General features: G+C 39.9%; 1 protein-coding gene across 1 annotated transcript in view; it reads left to right on the top strand.

The window, feature by feature from the left end:
* Nucleotides 1–19,986, top strand: part of agbl4 (AGBL carboxypeptidase 4) — a gene marked incomplete at both ends in the record, with an annotated part of 342,597 nt that overhangs the window by 24,588 nt on the left and 298,023 nt on the right. The window contains one exon of the mRNA XM_079245646.1: nt 6,274–6,398. Within this exon, the coding sequence (XP_079101772.1) occupies nt 6,274–6,398 (125 nt within the window). The remainder of the gene's footprint in view (nt 1–6,273; nt 6,399–19,986) is intronic.

A 19,986-nucleotide genomic window follows, 5' to 3' on the forward strand; every position in this document is an offset into this window, starting at 1 on the left:
AGAGGCAAAGTAAAGCCAGACTTTTAGCTGCGGGACTAAACTGAGCCCTCCCACCCCCCGCTCTTACGCCACCCCCCAAACACACACACATCCCTTCACTAGCTTTTGCTGCTGCTGGCTGGAATCAATTCTATCTTTATCAGTCTCCCTCTTCTGTGTCCAGGAATCCTCCTCACACCGCAGAACAGCCAGGGGGAAAACTGATGTGTTTTCCAATAATGAAATGGAACACAGCAAAAAATAAGTTTAAAAAAGCTGCCTGGCTGGTCTCCCTTAGCAGTGCAGACCTCTTTGTTATCTGTTGTCTAGGTTTTAAACACAGTTGTGGCCTTTTCTAGGCCAGCAAAAGAAATTGACTATTAACTTATGTTTGTATGTGGATTTGGTTTTGGTCTGCGCTAAAATTGAAAACTTTTCAGACCAAGTATTTGGAATTTGGCACAGGTATAATAATTTACCCCTTGTTCATTCTCACAGTAGATCTTAAATGCAATGAAAAACATTTTCTCAACTTTGATTATATACTTCTTGTGAAAGAAAAAGGCAGCTTCAGTGTAAAATGTGTGATAACCGAGTACAGCCACCTACACGTTTTGCTCCCCAAAAATTCTTTGGTTTGTTTTTGGGTAGTTTAGGATCGTGTTTCATAATGTTTTAATATTGTTTTGCTTATCAACTTGTTATAAATGTCCGTTTTTTTTTCTTTTTTCTTTTTTTTACATCCTCCAAGGAGGTCATGTTATTGCTGGTATTTGTTTGTCTGTATTTTTGCTTATTTGCTTGCAACTTTACACAAAGTATACTGGATGGATTTTTATGATTTTATCTTCTGAAAATGGGTCTTTGTCTAATTTAGACTCCACAAAATTATTTAAGTGACCCGGATCACCATCTGGACACAGAATTTTTTTTCATCAATTCTCTTTCGTTGCAATATAGAGCGATTTTCCGTATATATGCATATATCTCGACAATTAAAGGGTCAGGATGCTTGATAAAAAAATATAGCAGTAGTAGTGGTTCTGTGGTCTCCAAGTGCTTTTTTAGTTTAGCCTTTTTCTTGTTCAAAAGTTGGTGAGTTGCTCAGGATTCATGTAGCCCATAAAAGTTAATTCTGGCCAATGTGGGTGCTGACTGGGAATGGGCTTGAACTTGACAAATTTTGCTGGCCCTATGTGGTTTCAGTTACACAGGCCCCATATATAAAGCCCAAGTGGGCTGGCTATATGATCCCCATAAGGTATGTAGGTAGACTAAGTGGGCATAGGGAGGCCCGGTGGACTGGCTAAATGGGGCTCAAGTTGGGCCCAAGCTAAACCGCAGTCAAAATCAACTTAAAACCCACATGGTCAAACACAGGTGAGGTGACTGTGGATATTGCGGGCAAACCCAGGGAGCCAAAATGTATCCTTCATGGCCCCATATGAGTTAATGTTTGTTATCTCTAATATCTGAGTATGCATCATTGAGAATTCATGGGATATAACCATTCGTTGATTATTAAATATGCAATATGTTGAATCCATACTTATGCTAAGTAGGAAGCAGGGTAACAATAGTCTTTTGCATTTTGAAACAACTGCCTATTACTATTTCAAACGGCTGGCTGTAAGAGTGAGTTCCTCCTTATGCCCGAGGCATAAAGGTTTGCTGCTGCTGTACGATGATACATCTGTATGGCAGAAACGATCCATCCAGTGGATAGCTACAGGCTGCAGGCCGCCCCATTGTGTGGGCTGAGCACTGTGACTGCTCCCTCTTGTACCTCCGTAATGGGATTACATTAGCCAGGTTCTTCTGCTCCCTCTCCAGCTCTCTTCTCTCGTGGACACACACACGAACACACATATGCAAAAAATCATTCATACTCTGGGAGTCAGTGAATGAATGACTGTCCACTGGGCTAGCTCATATATGCATCCTCTGTACTCGCTTATGGCATTGTGTAATGATGCAGGTTTTATAATTATTTTACAGACACTTTCAGTTGCAACAAATATTATAAATAGTGTTTTGCTCATTTCTACCTCTGAATGTTTTCTATTTTGCTGTTGTTCAGTTGTTTCCATTGAAGTGTGAAAAAGAAAGAAGGAGACGATAATCAGAGACAGACACATTTAGAGGAAGACAGAGAGTTTTTGTTCACGGTTTTCCTCAAGGAGGGCCCGTCATGTGTAAAATCTGTTTCAGAACCAGCAATTTTGCTTTGTTGGGATGTGGTAGAAGGGCTAAGCTGTTCATTGAAAACCAATTTGTGAATGTCTAAATGCTGTAGTTTTCCCCTAAGGGCAAAGACTGAAATTCAGCATAACCTGCCAAGACACCACTGAAGAAGAATAGAGAGAGAAATGGTACTAAAGAGGAATAAAGCAAAGATTCTCAACCCCTGGAAGCTGTATCTTTTATGTTTTTTCACATCTTATTTCTGCGTCTAGCTCATTAGCTTCACTTAACACATACAATCTGTTTTCTGTGAAGAAACATAAATGCTTCTCGTCAGATATTATTTTGAAAATATCTTTTAAAAATTATACTGATTTAAATTAATTTTCTTAACCTTATGTAGTTTATTATTTATGTTTTCCAGGGCCATTTGAGGAAAATCTAGCCAGCCGTTAATGTTAGTTAAGTACAAAATGATATGGGATTGATTAAAATGGTCAGTCCACCACCCTGCCAAACCGTTTGAATCTGGAGGTAGCCACCATAAAATTAAAACGGGGATCAATGGTGTGTCATATCCCTGCTGCTCTGCGGGCCGAACATGTAATTCTAACCTTGAGGCCACAGTCATCTCTCACGTCAGGCCCTCCAGTATCAGGCTCAATAACGCAGCTGCCCATAGCTAGTGTCTCTTGCTATCCATGATCTATACAGCAAAAACAAGCAAGAGAAAACAAGAGTTTGTCTCCATCTTACAAATCTCTTCTCCAAGAGTTTGGCCATGCATGTAGGTTAGATTTTTGGTGGCTTTTATCATTTATAGTGTCAAAGTGGATCAGAATGAGGTTCTGTGGGTGTTTGAAGAAGAGATTCAAAGGAAAAATAGCTGTTTTGTTTTCTTATCAGTCAAAAGCCTGTGTAAGGAAGCTTTACTAACCTTCTCGCAGATCTCTGCAACTTCATGGGTAGATACAAAAACATACACAAGCACTATCTCTGCTGTCAGTATTATCGACTTTTATAATAATGGTAAAAACATCGAAGCTCTGACTTTTTAAAAAACATTTAGTTTTCCTTTTACTATTCTGTTGTGGACAAACATTTGCAAAGTAGACAATATTCACATTTACTAACATTTTAGTCTTAAATACATGCACAACATTTTGTTTGTCTATGTAAACATGTAGCAGCCATTCGATATTTGTTTTCAGTCTCATTTTTTCTTTTAATGTCATATTCCATGAAATATCCTAATGGTGAAAAATTACAGCAGAACATCTGATATGTGATGCAATCCACTGACAGAGAAGTCAACTGTTGTCAGTTTGTACACTTGAAAACAGTAGACCCCAGTGGTTACATTACCTTAGCGCTGTTTTTCTGACAATATTTCAAGCCAACAATGACTTTTCAATTGTTATGGAAGAAAAATGTTTGATTTTTATTTAAAACTATTAAGTAATCCTAGCTAATTATCCAAATATTCAACCTATAATCTCTAAACTTGTTTTAAAAATGTTGTATTTACAGACTTTAAAAGTGTTTGACAAGACACATGGGATGACCCATGATGTCATTTCAAGCCATTGTAATACCCAGTTAGATTTGGCAGTGTGAGCTAAAAGAAATGCCGTGATGTTGGTGGCGTGGGTTCGGTTCAGCACTCTGCCTGCTTTTAGCTTTTTCTGATTCTCAAGCATTGTGTGGAAAAAATAAGTACATGATGATTACATTGAGGTAGTTGTTCTTGTTCTGACTTGGGGGTGGGGGTGGGGGGGGGTTGGACAGTGGCCTTTCTGTGTGAAGCTTGCATGTTCTCCCTGTGTATGCGTGGGTTCTCTCCACAAAAAAAAAAACAAAAAACAATGGATGGATGGATGGATGGTGTAGAAGCTAAAAGGCGCCCCCCCCCCCCCCCCCCCCCCCCAATTTAAAAAAAAAAAAAAAAAAATAAAATATATATATATATATATATATATATATATATATATATATATATATATATATATTTTTTTTTTTTTTTTTTTTTTTTTTTTCCTTTTGGGGGGGCACACCTTTTAGCTTCTACACCATCCATCGATCCATCCATTGCTTTTTGGTTTTTTTTTTTTTTTTTTACTTGCTTATTCTAATTCAGGGGATATGTTGGACTGGTCACGAGTCTATTACAGGGTTGGTCCCATACTGTGTGAACTTTTTTAGGTGAAGAGCTTTAGTGGAATAGAGCAGAATGGGTGTATGTCAGTGCGTGTGTTGCAAGCTGGCTTGTGGATTAGCGATCTGACAGCATAAGGAGAGGTATCTGTTTTGACAATATAGTAGTTAGCCCATCTGTTTGTAATTATTTGTTTCTGTACGTGCCGGTCCTGTTGGTATGCTACTACCCACCACCAGGTGGTCAACAGCACCCTGATGTTTTGATGTAGAGTTGTGTGAGAAGCTGAGTTTTGTGGTCTGTTCAGTTTGAAAGCACACCTGCCTCTTAATCAGAAGAAAATATATATATCATTCACGTTTACAAATCCAATCATGCAAAAATGGATTCGATTTTTTTTAATTATAATTATTTTTCACCATGGATTACAGGTGTCTTTGGAATCATAGCTGTGTTGCATGAGCCTATTTTAACCAAGCAGAGGTTTTGTGGTTCAGATGCACCTGTGCACTCTTAAGCCGACCCGTTATGTTCATTTTAATGAGAAAGTGGGCTTTCTCCTTCAGTTCCAACAAGCTCTGCTTGTTTAGTCTTTTACTTGTCACATTATCATGACCTTTCACATTTAACATGCTAGGCGAGGTCTGTACAGCCTGCTACAGCTCTTTTTTTCTAACATTACTTTCTTTTTTTTTTTAGCTTTGTACAGTATGACCTTGAGGTAAACTTAATAAATTATCTATTCATGGAAAGATTGACAACTGTCCTTACTGTTTCCCACTTGTGAATAATTTTTGTGACTGTTCAATGATAGACTCCAAATTATTTGGAAATGGTTTTATAACCATTCCCACAGTGATGGACAGCAACAGTTGCCTCTATAAGATTCTTTCTAATACTTTTCCTCTGTGACACTGTGTCAACTAGGGGTGGAAAATCTAATTGAAAAATCAAATATAGGGAATTTTTGCTTCACAATTAAAAGAAAAATCTTTTTTTTTTTTTTCAAATAAATAAAAATAATCCATTATAATTTTTGTTGTTGTCATTTTTAATGTTTTTATTGATCTTTTTACTTGTCTTCTTGGGCATTATAGCAGCAGAATGATGGTCTGGCTATTGTGTTGCTTTTTCCGAACTGAAATTAAGAAAATGGAGAGCAAAACATTTTGTATATTTTCTTTTGTTTTTAATCTACGAAATTCTGCAATATCAAAGAATTGTGAGAATCGCAATTTAAATCAAATTGGCTCCCAAAAAAATCGGAATTGAATTGAATCGGTACATATTCGCATACAAAAGCATATTGTCACAGCCCTAGTGTCAACATCTGTTTTTTACGCCCTCATACAACAAACATGTATAATTGAAAGAAGGTTAGCTTCTTTCAATTTAGAAGGTTAGGTTTTCACCCGGCTTTTAAATGGACCACAGGACATTCTACAACATGTGCACATAGGAATTAGAAGATAAGGATAAGGTCTATACATAGAATGCTTGTCATATAATGGTCTGCAACTCAGCCTTCTTATAGACAGCTATGAGAATAGGAGGCTGGGAAATAATTCCCAATAGATTAATTATACTTTCACTCATCATTTGGGTTTTATTTTTAATGCTGTTAATAGTATAGAATACTGAATGTCAGATATGGATGACTGAATGGTCTTTCTGCTCTTCAGACTGTTTCTCTGTGGGTATCATTTAGGTTTGAGACATACCATCTCTGACAAATGTTCAGATACACCACTATGACAGCGATGCACCATTAGTAAATACGTTACAGTGGTATATTGATGTAACACACCAGTTTCTTAACTCAGTGAGTGGTGTTATTGTAGCATTTAGCCCATTGTCAGCCTACTGACAGACAGCTTTTAGTAATTCAGATGACTGTGTTGTCCAATGATCAAGTCTGAAACATGCTAACTTAAAATGCTTCAACTGTTCTGCAGGAAACCTGGGCCGTGTTGATTACATCAGTGAGTTTGAGTTTGATCTCTTCATCCGGCCTGACACCTGCAATCCACGCTTCAGAGTCTGGTTCAACTTCACTGTGGAGAATGTCCGAGAGACACAGGTCAGGATGCTGTTATGCTTTATGTTTTATATAACAAAAACATACTAATAGACCCGCACTGATTTGTCCACCTATTTCATTTAAGAAAAAAAGTATGTAGGAGTTTCTATAAATATAAATTCAAATTTTCCATTTGTAAAGTTCACACTTGATTCATCTTCATTTTGTATTTGTATCATTGCACAATTGTAATTTTAAACTGAAGTAAATCAATTAAGATATAAGCTTGTACTCTGATATTGGAGATTTTGCACAAACAATGTAGTATGGTGCCAAAAGTTTTAGGACAGTAGTTTTGAAAAGGTTTTTGAACGCATAAATAGTCTTTATTGCTGCACAAATATGAAAGCAAACATCATCAGACTTTCACTCAAATTAGTCATGAAAGTAATGAAATGAAAATGTGTTATCATTTTTGTATTGTAAAAGATCCAAAATGACAATCTGGCAAATTTAAATGAACATCTAAGATTAGCAGGTTATTTGATAAAAGACTAGCATGTTTTGAATTTTTTAAAGAATCAGTGCTCTGTGATTGTCAGAGCTTGACAATACATGTTTCTGGAAAAGTGTTGGGTTTAGACCTTACCCAGGTCTGGGTCACTTACAAAGACCACTTCAAGAGCAGGGTGCTCACATGACTAATCTCACAAGTGATACCAGCGTTATACTTGCAAACAGCTTACAAGCATCGGTTATAGTTGATGCTCATAAATCCATTAAGTATATAAAAAGAATACTGGATTATGCTGAGCAGCACTGGGCTACAAGTGGAAAATAACAAGCTGCTTGTCTATAGGTAGATATAGGTCGCATTGATAAGCAATAATACTACTAAAACACTTTTTCGTGTGTGGTTTGACCAAATTAGACCTCTTTCAACTTTAAACATGGTCGTTATGCTCTGCTTTCCATCCTGAGATGTACCTTGTTATATTTTAGAGGCACAGTGTTAGCAGTATTTTGATTTAAGGGTATTTTGCTGCATTTGGGCTAGAAAAGCTTGCAGCCATAAATGGAAAATCATATCTCTGTGTTACACTGTTATATTTTAACAATGCATCTGCTTAGAAACTGTATTTAAAGAGAAACAGTGTACTTGTCAGGTTTAGAAATTATGAGAGAGAAACTAGATAGAGCCAGTCTGGAGATGGCCAAATATATATATAGACAGTAGTGATAAGATGGACAAACGGAACAAGAAAGAGATTGACAAAAATTAGAATGAAAAAACTGTAAACGGAAACTGACAGAGAAAAAGAAAAAAAAAAAGAAAACAAATTGAAGAAAAACTGGAAGGAAGAATCCACAGTGTGTTGTTGCTGCTGTCTTCCTGTTGAGTGTCCAGCCCAGCCTATCTGAGGCTATCAGGCCTATCAGCCCATCTCCCTGCAGTGCTGTAGTCAGCACTAATCACATTTTATGGCAGTGAGATGAATGGGAGGCCTCAGCTTGGAACCAGATCGATCCCAGGGCCAGATAGACCAGCACCGGCAGGCTGCAGCCTGGACTGACAGGATATTTGCTGTAGCGGCAAAATGACAGAAAAAGTGTGAGAGCCAGAGAAAGTGACAAAGGAGGGGTGTCATAGTAATATCTAAGGAATTTTGAATATCAGTTATATGAACATGGTCCACATATGACTAAAGCAGGTGCAGTGGAAGCAGCCATTGCTATACCATTCTTTCCCTAAAGGACCCGTAACAAGTGATTTACTTTTCTTTGTATAAAAGAAGCTGTTTCTTATCAGTCCAATTTCCTTCTTCAAAAAGGTTTTGTGTGAATTTAATCTACTCCAGCTGAAGGTGTTGTAGTTAAATGCTGGCTGTGCATTTTTACAGAGGTAGGTCTACAGCATGTGTGCACAGACACAGTGATTACATCTTCTGTGTGTCAAAACATATCAGGATTTAAATAAATCTTTAGTATACACATAAAATGTTTCAATACTGTGATATTAAGCAAAGAAAGCTTAAAAACTAAATAGGGAAGGAATAATAGCTTGAGTAAATAAAACAACTACAGTATGAGAGAGAGGCTGTGCTATAGAGATATCAGTGGGTTCCAGGGAAGAACTGGGCTGTTGGAGTGTTTCATCCAGCTAAGCCTTGCTAACTCTCAGCCAGAGCCAAGGGAATGGGGGAACAGTACAAGCCCGTGATATTGGAAGTGAGATGGCCATTTTGAAGGAATGTAAGCTGGTGAAACAGATTTGGTCTGCCTCAATCAGCTTAGCAGCTTTGTGGAAATTGGCTTCACCGTAGCACCAGTTATGATGGATGGTTGGATGGGTGGATGTCTCTTTTTTTGTATGCCTTCCTTTTTTGTGTGTTTACTGAGCCACTCATTTACCTCCTAAAGCTAAGAATAATTCTGGTTAAGTTGGTTGCAGTGATCTGGTCATTGTAACTATTTAAGACTTTTCCTACTTTAGCCTTTTTTTCTGCAGGGAAAAATTTTCTGTTCTTGACACAGTGATATTTGTGCAGTCATTGACTTAGCCTCTGCTATTTATAGTGATTCCTTTATGGGACAAAGTTGGTGTTCTCTTCACAAACATTTATTTGGTGTCACATTTGTCCAACTTTCTAAAACTGTTTTAAAAAAAAAAAGACAGTATCCCTCTAACAAAATGTACATTATTTTTTTTTTATAATGCTTAATGTTCAATGCTTGTCTGCTACAGTACTAAGCTAAGGTGTTAAACGTGGCATATGTTACTCTTGTTATTCCTCTTTATTTGCTAAAACATGTTGGAATGCTGATTTTACCTCAAAATGTCATAAAACCTTACACTTAAAAGCTGAGATGTACCCATTAGATGTATGTGATGGTGTTTTTTTTTTTTGTTTTTTTTTGTGCAGAGATTTCCTCCTCTCCTTGTATTTTCCTTATAGAGTCTCTTTTGCAGTGTTTGGGATATTGGTCTACAACCTTCAGGCAAAACACAAGTAGACCCTAGCCAATGACAGAGCACAGGTTCAAGCATTTTGAATATTTCATTCTTAGTGGGCAACTGTGTTGTATACACATTCATTCAGGGTCTATCAGCAGAACAAAAATGTTTACTTGTTATTGCAGCTGTGCGATATCAGGCAGAATTCATATTCTCAAAGTTTTGGACTCTGATTTTTATTTGAATTTGGCAAAATATTCAATTTTAACTTACTGCTGTAAGTATAAGCAAGCTAAATCAGAAGTTTAATCAGAAGTTTGATCATGATACAGTATTACATCAATACAGTGGAAATTGATTCAATACTATATAATCTTTGACAAAATTTTGTTTGTCACATATATTATGAATGATGGCCTTTGTTAGTTATCATGATCAGCTGGGAGTTGTGGCCTTGCTCAGCGTTGATATCAAATGGGGATTTTGTAACATTCTTTTGCAGAATTCACATGTAAGGATAGTTGCAAAGTTGAAAAAGTTGACCACAAAGAAAATTTGTAAGTCAACTCATATCATCTTGATTCTTTTTTTTTTTTTTTCTTTTCTTTTTTTTTGGTCTTGTCCAGCATTTAGGCAAGCAGAATGATGGTCTGGATGCTGTGTTCTGCTGAGCAAATTTTCTCTGCCAAGGGAAGCTTTATAGATACAATGGTCCCCTTGACTTTCCAAATTTTTATTTTATTTCTATATTTATTTTGTATTATTGTTTGAATTGTAGAGTTTGTACTGCTGGACCAGAGAGGACAGATGAAAGACAGAAAGAGAAAGGAGAAAAAACACCTCATAAGAAAAGTGAAAGAGATAAAGGGAGAGGAAAGGGAGAGAAAAAAAACCCCTAAAAAATAACCCAAAAACAAAAAGAAAAAAACAACCTACAGATGTATACATATCATCTTGTTTCTGACAACCTGAGGATGAGTGAGGCTTTACAATGACTGAGAAGCAGAAGCAAGGAGAATACAGAGCATGCATTTATGGCTCGACAGGTGCTGAAGTGCTTATTCATGTTTTAGAACATGAACTCTGTGAAATCCGTGCAAGAAATTCTGTAATTTCTCCAAATTTGAACTTTGTTTTGTAACTTGGTGAAGTCTGCTGTCCTGCTGAGTTGTCATGTTTTAATGCTGTGCTGCAGGGAGCACATTATACAAAAAAATCACATTAAATAAGAAGATGTTGTACCCCAGTTACTTTTAAAAAATGCAGGGTCAAAAATTTGTATCCAATATCCAATTTGACTGAATTCAGTAGTTGGTAAGTTTCACGCAACACTCCTTCATGCCAGCCTCTGCCCATGATCAGAAAGCAGAGGGTGATTTGAAATGACACCCCATTGAGTGAGCTGACATGCCTTTCCATTCTGCTTTAGGGGTGTACTCGATGTGAGGTTCTGTGAAGGGCACGGCTGTGAGCTATTATCATAGGAGCCTTCAGGGAGCCATTCTTAGAAGACAGGCAGTAAAACCTTGCACTGAGTGCCTTCAAGTCCTCCAACTGCTGCAGGGGTGATTTGTAAGCCTCACTTGTTAAGAGAAAGCACAGTGTAGTGCAGTTACTCTCCATAATCTGGGGGAAAAAAAAACTGTTGAACAGACTCTGTGTCACACAGAATCCTCAGTCATCATTTCCTTATTTTTTCCTTATAATACATATCAGTAAATTATTATTAAAGATCATTTAAACAAAAAAAAAAAACAAAAAAAAAAACATCATAAAACTTGTCTGGGTGATACCAATTTAGCTAGTCTGCTTTCCACAGAATAAAATAAGGAATCACTATAATTGGCTCAGTTATAGCCTACACCAATTTTAGACACTGAGGCTTGTTTTTTTTTTTTTTTTTTTTTTTTTTTTTTTGCACTTTTGTCCAGAAAACACTTTCAAGCTATGGTTTTCTAATGGTCAGGGAGTTAAAATGCATTTTTAGCTTTAAATTGAGGTTATTCACATTCATCTTGGAGGAAGGCTTTATGATTCCCAGCCCTTTAGCATGTAAAGTTACATTTTTAGAGGTTCTGATGTAACTTGACAGATTACCATAGCTATCAAGTAGATGTCTTAAAAAAAACTTTTAAAATGGGTTCGTTTGCAGAAAATTACTGCAGTCTAATCTGTAACCCTTGTATGCCTCACAAGAAGGGACTTTCTTTTTCAGTGCTTTGCCAATCCCCTGCCTTCAGTATGTAAAAATGGAGCTTGATTACATTAAAATCAGATGACTGAATCTTTTTTACCTTTGCAAACTCTTGTGTCACTTTCATGGTAATTCTTTTTGGGTCTATCCATACTGTAAAGCTCCATTCTTAAAACTTTGCAGCATTTTCCAGAATGTGAACAGACATTGGATTCTTGGTCACTTAAGACGTCCCATCTCTTATTGTGACATCATAAATAAACTTAGTAAATTTAGTGCTTGCCAAGGTTCTAGTGGAATGTTATGTTCACTTTTGTATTTGTTGTAATTGCTGTGCTTTTCATTACAGCTCCTTTCTACCATTTTTTTCCCTTGCCAGTGAGGCCGTGTCTCAAGTCAGATTCGTCGGCTCCATATGTCATTGTGGCATGCCAAGTGCTGTCCCAAATCAATGACTCCTTCAAATTCCCCCTTTAAATCTGCACTTCGTTTGGCTTCAGATTAGCTTGAAACGAAGACTACAAGCGATGCATCCTTCACGGCCTCTTTTCTCCCAGAATTCATTGCACATCTAAAAAGAATGAGCATGAGAGAGAGAGATGGACAAGTTAGAGCAGTCTAATGGATGTGAAACACAGATTGGCTTTTCCATACAAACTGGACAGAAACTGGAGATGTTGTGGGAGGAGCAGTGGGACTGGTGCAATTACCAGCAATGACTTGTTCATGTAAGCAATGCATTTACCTCCCACTCTACAGAACTTATGGTAACAACTCTGGAAAGTCAGCTGCTGGCAGTTGTGTGAAATGTCAGTGCCAGGCTGTATAATAGAGGTTGTTATCCGAGCCTGCTGCTCCATCAGCTCTGGACAGTGTTCTGCTTTAGAAGGCCTACCTATGCCATTGCTGTGTAGATCAGCACCTTAAACTTCAGCTCTGATCCATCCAGTATTTGTAGGTTTACACAAGGGTTTACAGACCTTCTACTTCTTCCACTTTATCCCTGTCAGTTTTACCACTGTCTCATCCCATCTTCTCCTCTGTGCTTTGGCTGTCATGTCTGAGTTGTGATGTCCACCAAGAGAACAGACATTTCTCCAGTGAGCATTACAAGATGAACACGGGCTAATCATTCCTGGCGTAGCGTGGCTATTGACATCCACTTCAGACAGTTGCTTGGTGGCAGTAGCTTGTGTCAGGCCCACACTGAGCCCTCTTAAAGAAAAATTTTCTGCATGTGCAGTTTACGCTCACATGACTGTCTACAGGTTTTCTTGTCCTTCTGTCCCTCCTTTTTTTTTGTCCTATTCATCACATTTTCATTTCTCTTTCTGCCTCTGCAACAAATGGCACTAGTTAGATAGGCATGTATCCATTGCATTTGGTCCTCCTTTTCTTTGAAAGTAAATTGCTAAGCTTCCTTTTTGTACAGCCTCTAAAAGACTCAAAAGGATTATTTCACTTCAAACACACACCACATTAGTCCAAACACTCAACAGTCCTATTTTCAGACCTTAAGAAAAGGTTTTCTTAATGCCTCCATGGCATAGAAGAAATATAAGCATAAGTTAATTGTATGTTGGGTATCATGAGTGACCTTCTGTAAAGGCATGTTTTTTTTTTTCAGTTTTTTGTTTTTTTTTTGTCAAAGCTGATGCTCCCCAGCACTTCATAATGACATGGACAAAAGGAAATGACAACTAGAATGAATTCTTGAATTGTCTCCCAGATAGCAAAATGAGTTTTTTCCTGGGTTATCTCTGCTAAAGCAAGGTTCCTTATCAAAATTCATTGCCCTATTTTTAGCTTGATTTACTTTAAAGGGGAGGTGCAGAGCTTAAGGGCATGTTTTGAAATAAAACAGATTTTTACAAAACGTTCCGATTCTGTTTTTTTTAAACAGCAGAGAAACATGCATAACTTAACTCAAAGTTTCCAAAAGATTAAGAAAAAAAAAAATAAAATTTACTTTATACTGTTGCAATTGTCTGTTAACTGAAAGACAGTTTCATAAAATTACCATTAAAGCTTCGCATATAAGACAAGACAGCCTCAGGATACTTATCAGCGACCCTTTGTTCAGAGTGCTATGATGTAGCAGGGTCGGATGTTACCAATGTGGCTTTAATATTAATATTTGATATTTATGAAAGCATTGAGTTAAAAAAAACAAAGACACAACAACAAACTAAATAAATAAATCAATCAATAATATTGTCAAGCAATGCGAAAAAGTATGAAGAATCTGAAATTCAGCTTGGAATTTGACCATTAAGTCATCAACTTCCTGGATTTACATATCTCCAAAGATGACCAAAGGTTTTTACATCCCTCAGTCCTTCAAACAAAGGGGATTCCAACAAAATATCCTTATGTATAACTGAGTTCTGTCACTTGAAAGGACGAACTTGCTCAGCCCTAAACCAAAACAGGAGCAAATACATGAATCGTATTTTGTCACACATTATAGTAAAGAAGCTCTGCATATAAAAAAAAAACTTATCAACAAAAAATGGGACATCATTGAGAGGGATCAGTTTCAGATGGGCCCCAACTATTGGTGACAAACTAAACAGAAGTTAAATTCCTGCTTCTAAACCGGACACTTGGCTCCGCCGACCCAAGGGCAATTTCTGTTGTGGTAACTATAATTATTGTGAAAATATAATGAAAATAGACACTTTCAGAGACAGGTTCAGTAACAAAACCTTTCCTATCACCAGTTTCATAAATTGCAATACCACTTATGTTGTGTACAGACTGGAATGCTCGTGCGGTTGCTTCTATGTGGGCCTAGCCAAAAGAAGACAAAGGAGCAGAGTGGCTGAACACAGATATGCAATCCTATCTAAAATTTGAACTACCCTGTGGCCAAACACTATTTGGAAGCTCAACATGCTAGTGATAAAATTTGAGAGTAAAAGGCATTGAAGCCATTAGTTCTGATTCCAGGGGTAGGGGACAAAGTCAAACACCTCAGAAAAATAGAGCCATAGTGGAATTTTAGCCTCAATGGGACCAGATCAGGTCGAAATGATGACTTAGATTTAACTTCATTTTTATAATTTTTATCCTCATATTATTTCTAAAAATTTCTCCATTTAATTACATATTTTGTCTGAGTATTCTTGTCTCCCTTTGTACATTTATGGCTGGGTCTTCACAGAGAGAAAGAAAACTTTGTTGTCTGTATTTATTCTATTACATTCCTTTGGTGGGCCCCACCGAGTGGGCTGTGTTTCGTGCCTCAATTGTTGAGGCAGCCAGGTGCATTGTGACTTACTGTAGACAGGAACCAGACAGGACTAGAAAAAAAGATCAACTCAAGACTGCAATTTAGCATTTCTTGTCATGGTTTGGATTAGGCCTGGGCGATATGACCAAAATCTAATATCCCCATATATATACACATCTCATTTTATATCCCCATAACGATATAAAATTGTTTGTGTAATTTTGTGTCAGTCATTTGTCAGATATTTGTCAGATGTGCTTGACAACAGCAGCAGTGATCTCCTTCCCACTGCGGGAACCATGGCCCTATGAAGTTTCACGGGTAATACCTGTTGCAGCGTTTGCGTCTGGAGTTTATTAAGAGCGTTTTCGCCACCACTTGACGCTGTTTTTGCAGCTTTTGCTCGTTGACTGTATTATTTATTCTGTATTCTTTATCCTGATTCTTGCGCAGGGGATAAAATTAGTTGTGATGGAGTCCATTGTCGGAACTGTGAGCTAGTCTGTTGTCAGTTCCACGTAGGTCTTTTTATATCCAAATTGCATCCATGCAACAGAAATTTCCCCTCTTTTATGAACAAGCTCATCAGTTTTGGTTGGCTGGTCATCTTTTAGTGAATTACCCTGTTCTGAAACATGTCTGCTACCGTCTTTCTCCACGTTTGTTTATATATTGCAGCGTACATGGTGTAAAGTGCATCTTGACGTAAAATACTGCAGTAAAGCACCTTATCGCTGCGTAAACGATAGAGCCTCATATGAAACAATAAACATTTTCTGTCGTCCAAACGATAAATATCGTCACTTTTGCCCAGCCCTACTTTGGATTTCTTGTGTCTTTTTATTTCCGGTTTCCTCTTTTATGTTGCAGTGATCCATGTTTAGTACTGGTTTGATTTTCTGATTCAGTTCACCTGTTCCTAGTTACTCCTTCCATGTATTTATACCCCTTGGTTTCTGTTCTCAGTTGCTGGTTCATGCATCTTGATTCTGCATTGCTGCCTCCCGTCCTGCATTTGGGTCCCCACCGCCACCTCCCAGTGACATTTTTTTGTAAAAGTGCAATCTGTGAATAGATAGAAAGTGAGACTTGAATAAATACAAAACTAAATATTGACATAACAAAACTAGGAAAACACACAACATTTTTAAACCTTATAGCTGGAATAAAATTTACAAAATGGTTTCTGTTGTTTGTATGCTCTGAAAACTGATTCAAATAAAGGGAACTTTTTCAGGTGTTTACTCTTGAAAATACCATATGTTTTATTGGATGATGAACATTAAATGTAAACAGTCATTCAAATTTACAAATCCACAAATCTGTAAATGTATAGACCCCAAAATTCAATTCAATTCAATTCAATTCAATTCAATTCAATTCAATTCAATTCAATTCAATTCAATTCAATTCAATTCAGTTAAATTCAATTCAATTCAATTCAGTTCAATTTAGCTTAATTTGTATTGCACCACTTCACAACAATGTTGTCACAGAGCACTTTACATTCACATCATTTCAAGCCAATTCATACATAGCCTAAAATAGAAACCAACTGATTGCATCGAATCATGACTTCGATCCAAACCCCCATCCTGGATGGGGTGGAGAGGACAGGAAAGACAGAACATGTACAACTGCACTTATTCAGGAAGACCTGCGGATAAAAAGGAGAAATAAGTTAGAGACGGCAATATTGTCATATATTTATATATTAATACATTAGAGAAGTGGAGCAAGGTACTTCTCAGTGCATCAGGTGATGTCCCGATGCTACATAAATAATGGATGGTGAGACTACCAAGCGGCAACCTCCAGCAGTTAAAAGCGAAGCCTATGCGGAAGTGCATAAAACTGCAGTTCCCCCTTCATCTGCTAGGGGCTGGCTCCAAAACAGAGCAAATCCCCATAGATTCACATGTTAAAAAGGCCAACTTCACGGCAGAAATAAACATGTTTACAGCCTGGTTCAAAAATCCATTTTTGGTTTATAGGTCAGGTTTACCTTTATGACAACTGTGAGGGGAGTGAATTTTTTTCTAACTCGCTCGTTTTAAAGTAATTTTATCTCGAAGTTTGGCAAATTTAGGGGCGTGTCCTTTTGATTGACAGGTACCAATCTCCGGCTTCAAGTAAGAAGAACGTAGAATAACTGCGGTTTTTAGCCGGTTAACAACGTGACTTAACTTTAGCCCGCTTACATCCGTTAGCTGGGCAGCTCCCGTTATCTCGGGGTTAGCTCAGTTAGCTTTTAACTACAGAAAGCTCAGAGTTCGCTCGATGTCAATCATCCACCATCATGCTCACGGCTGCCCTCTCAGCTCCACCTCTTTGCCCATATTTGTATTTTCCGGGCGAGACAACGCGCATGACGCTGCCAACATGGCGACGGTAGGATTCACCTACCGACCTTCAATTCAGCTCTTCAGAAACCTATGGGTGACATCACAGAGGCTCCATCCATCTCTTTATATACAGTCTATGGAGACTACTCATAACTATAAGAGCAAAGAGCATCACCTGGACAAAATAAACATTTAAACCATCTTTGAGTTTAAAAAGCATCTGAATGTCCATCCATCTCCATCCATCTTCTGCCGCTTATCCGGGGTCGGGTCGCGGGGGCAGCAGCCTAAGCAGGGAAGCCCAGACTTCCCTCTCCCCAGCCACATTTGCCAACTCTGCAGGGGGGATCCCGAGGCGTTCCCAGGCCAGCCGAGAGATGTAATCCCTCCAGCGTGTCCTGGGTCTTCCCCGGGGTCTCCTCCCCGAGGGACGTGCCTGGAACACCTCACCAGGGAGGCGTCCAGGAGGCATCCTGACCAGATGCCCGAGCCACCTCAACTGGTTCCTCTCGATGCGAAGGAGCAGCGGCTTTACTCTGAGCCCCTCCCGGATGACTGAGCTCCTCACCCTATCTCTAAGGGAGAGCCCGGCCACCCTGCGGAGGAAACTCATTTCAGCCGCCTGTATACGAGATCTTGTTCTTTCGGTCACGACCCACAGCTCATGACCATAGGTGAGGGTAGGAACGTAGATCGACTGATAAATCGAGAGCTTCGCCTTCTGGCTCAGCTCCTTCTTCACCACGACAGACCGGCGCAGAGCCCGCATTACTGCAGACGCCGCACCGATCCGTCTGTCGATCTCACGCTCCATCCTTCCCTCACTCGTGAACAAGACCCCGAGATATTTAAACTCCTCCACTTGAGGCAGGACCTGACTCCCGACCCGGAGAGGGCAATCCACCCTATTCCGGCTGAGGACCATGGTCTCAGATTTTGAGGTGCTGATTCTCATCCCAGCCGCTTCACACTCGGCCGCGAATCGCTCAAGCGAGAGCTGGAGATCACGACCAGATGAAGCCAACAGGACCACGTCATCCGCAAAAAGCAGGGACCCAATCCTGAGGCCACCAAGTCGGATCCCCTCAACCCCTCGGCTGCGCCTAGAAATTCTGTCCATGTAAGTTATGAACAGAATCGGTGATAAAGGGCAGCCTTGGCGGAGTCCAACCCTCACCGGAAACGAATCCGACTTACTACCGGCAATGCGGACCAAGCTCTGACACCTGTCGTACAGGGACCGGACAGCTCGTACAAGGGGGTCCGGTACCCCATACTCCCGGAGTACCCCCCACAGGAGCCCCCGGGGGACATGGTCGAATGCCTTCTCCAGGTCCACAAAGCACATGTAGACTGGTTGGGCAAACTCCCAATGCCCCCCCCACGACCCCAGAGAGGGTATAGAGCTGGTCCACTGTTCCGCGACCAGGATGAAAACCACACTGCTCCTCCTCAATCTGGGATTCGACTATCCGGCGGACCCTCCTCTCCAGGACCCCTGAATAGACCTTACCAGGGAGGCTGAGGAGTGTGATTCCCCTGTAATTGGAACACACCCTCCGGTCCCCCTTCTTAAAAAGGGGGACCACCACCCCAGTCTGCCAATCCAGCGGTACTGCCCCCGATGTCCACGCGATGCTGCAGAGGCGTGTCAGCCAGGACAGCCCCATAGCATCCAGAGCCTTAAGGAACTCCGGGCGGATCTCATCCACCCCCGGGGCCTTGCCGCCAAGGAGCTTTTCGACCACCTCAGCGACTTCAGCCCCAGAGATAGGAGAGTCCACCCCTGAGTCCACCAGCTCTGCTCCCTCATGGGAAGACGTGTTGGTAGGATTGAGGAGGTCTTCGAAGTATTCCCTCCACCGACCCACAACGTCCCGAGTTGAGGTCAGCAGCACCCCATCTCCACTGTACACAGTGTTGATGGAGCACTGCTTCCCCCCCCTGAGCCGCCGGATGGTGGACCAGAATCTCCTCGAAGCCGTCCGGAAGTCTTTCTCCATGGCCTCGCCGAACTCCTCCCATGCCCGAGTTTTTGCCTCGGCAACGGCCGAAGCCGCATGCCGCTTAGCCCGCCGGTACCCATCAGCTGCCTCCAGAGTCCCACAGGCCAAGAAGGCCCGATAGGACTCCTTCTTCAGCTTGACGGCATCCCTCACTGCTGGTGTCCACCAACGAGTCCTGGGATTACCGCCACGACAGGCACCAACGACCTTGCAGCCACAGCTCCGGCTGGCCGCCTCAGCAATAGAGGCACGGAACACAGCCCATTCGGACTCAATGTCCCCAGCCTCACCCGGGACATGTTCGAAGCTCTGCTGAAGGTGGGAGTTGAAGCCCCCCCCCCTGTCAGAGCGAGCATCTGAATGTGTCTTACAAATTATTACTGTACACCACCACTCCCACTTTTACCTGTTACCCAATTGTAACAAGCTAGGAGTTATGTTACCCAGCCCTTTAGACTAGCCCAGTCTTTTCCCTCCAAAACCATTGACTCAAAGTAAACACTGTGAATTGAGAAATAGACTCAAATATGTTTGTGTTTATATAACTAGTTAATATTTGCTTCCCTGATGACCAAACCAAACCCAGCAACTGGATGCATTAATGAAAGAAGTTATCTTTATTACTTAATTGTCATTGTTGATATTTCACTTAATATGTCATATTTGATTTGTCTGTATGCATCTTATTTTATCCACCAAGTTATCCTCCACCAGTAGTAAATAAATGGTGAAGCCAAGTCCTGGAATCAGTTCAATGAATTACTGATTCATTGAACTGATTCCAGTTCATTCATTCGTTCATTCATTCATATGAATGAATGAATGAATGAAAATATGTATCAAACAAACAAGTGCATCAAGCTAGCTGAAGGACTAGCAGAGAATAAACTATGAAGGTGTAATAAAAAGTGG

This window comes from Telmatherina bonti, assembly GCF_933228915.1.
Source record: "Telmatherina bonti genome assembly, chromosome: 8".
In the NCBI taxonomy this organism is placed as follows: domain Eukaryota; kingdom Metazoa; phylum Chordata; class Actinopteri; order Atheriniformes; family Telmatherinidae; genus Telmatherina; species Telmatherina bonti.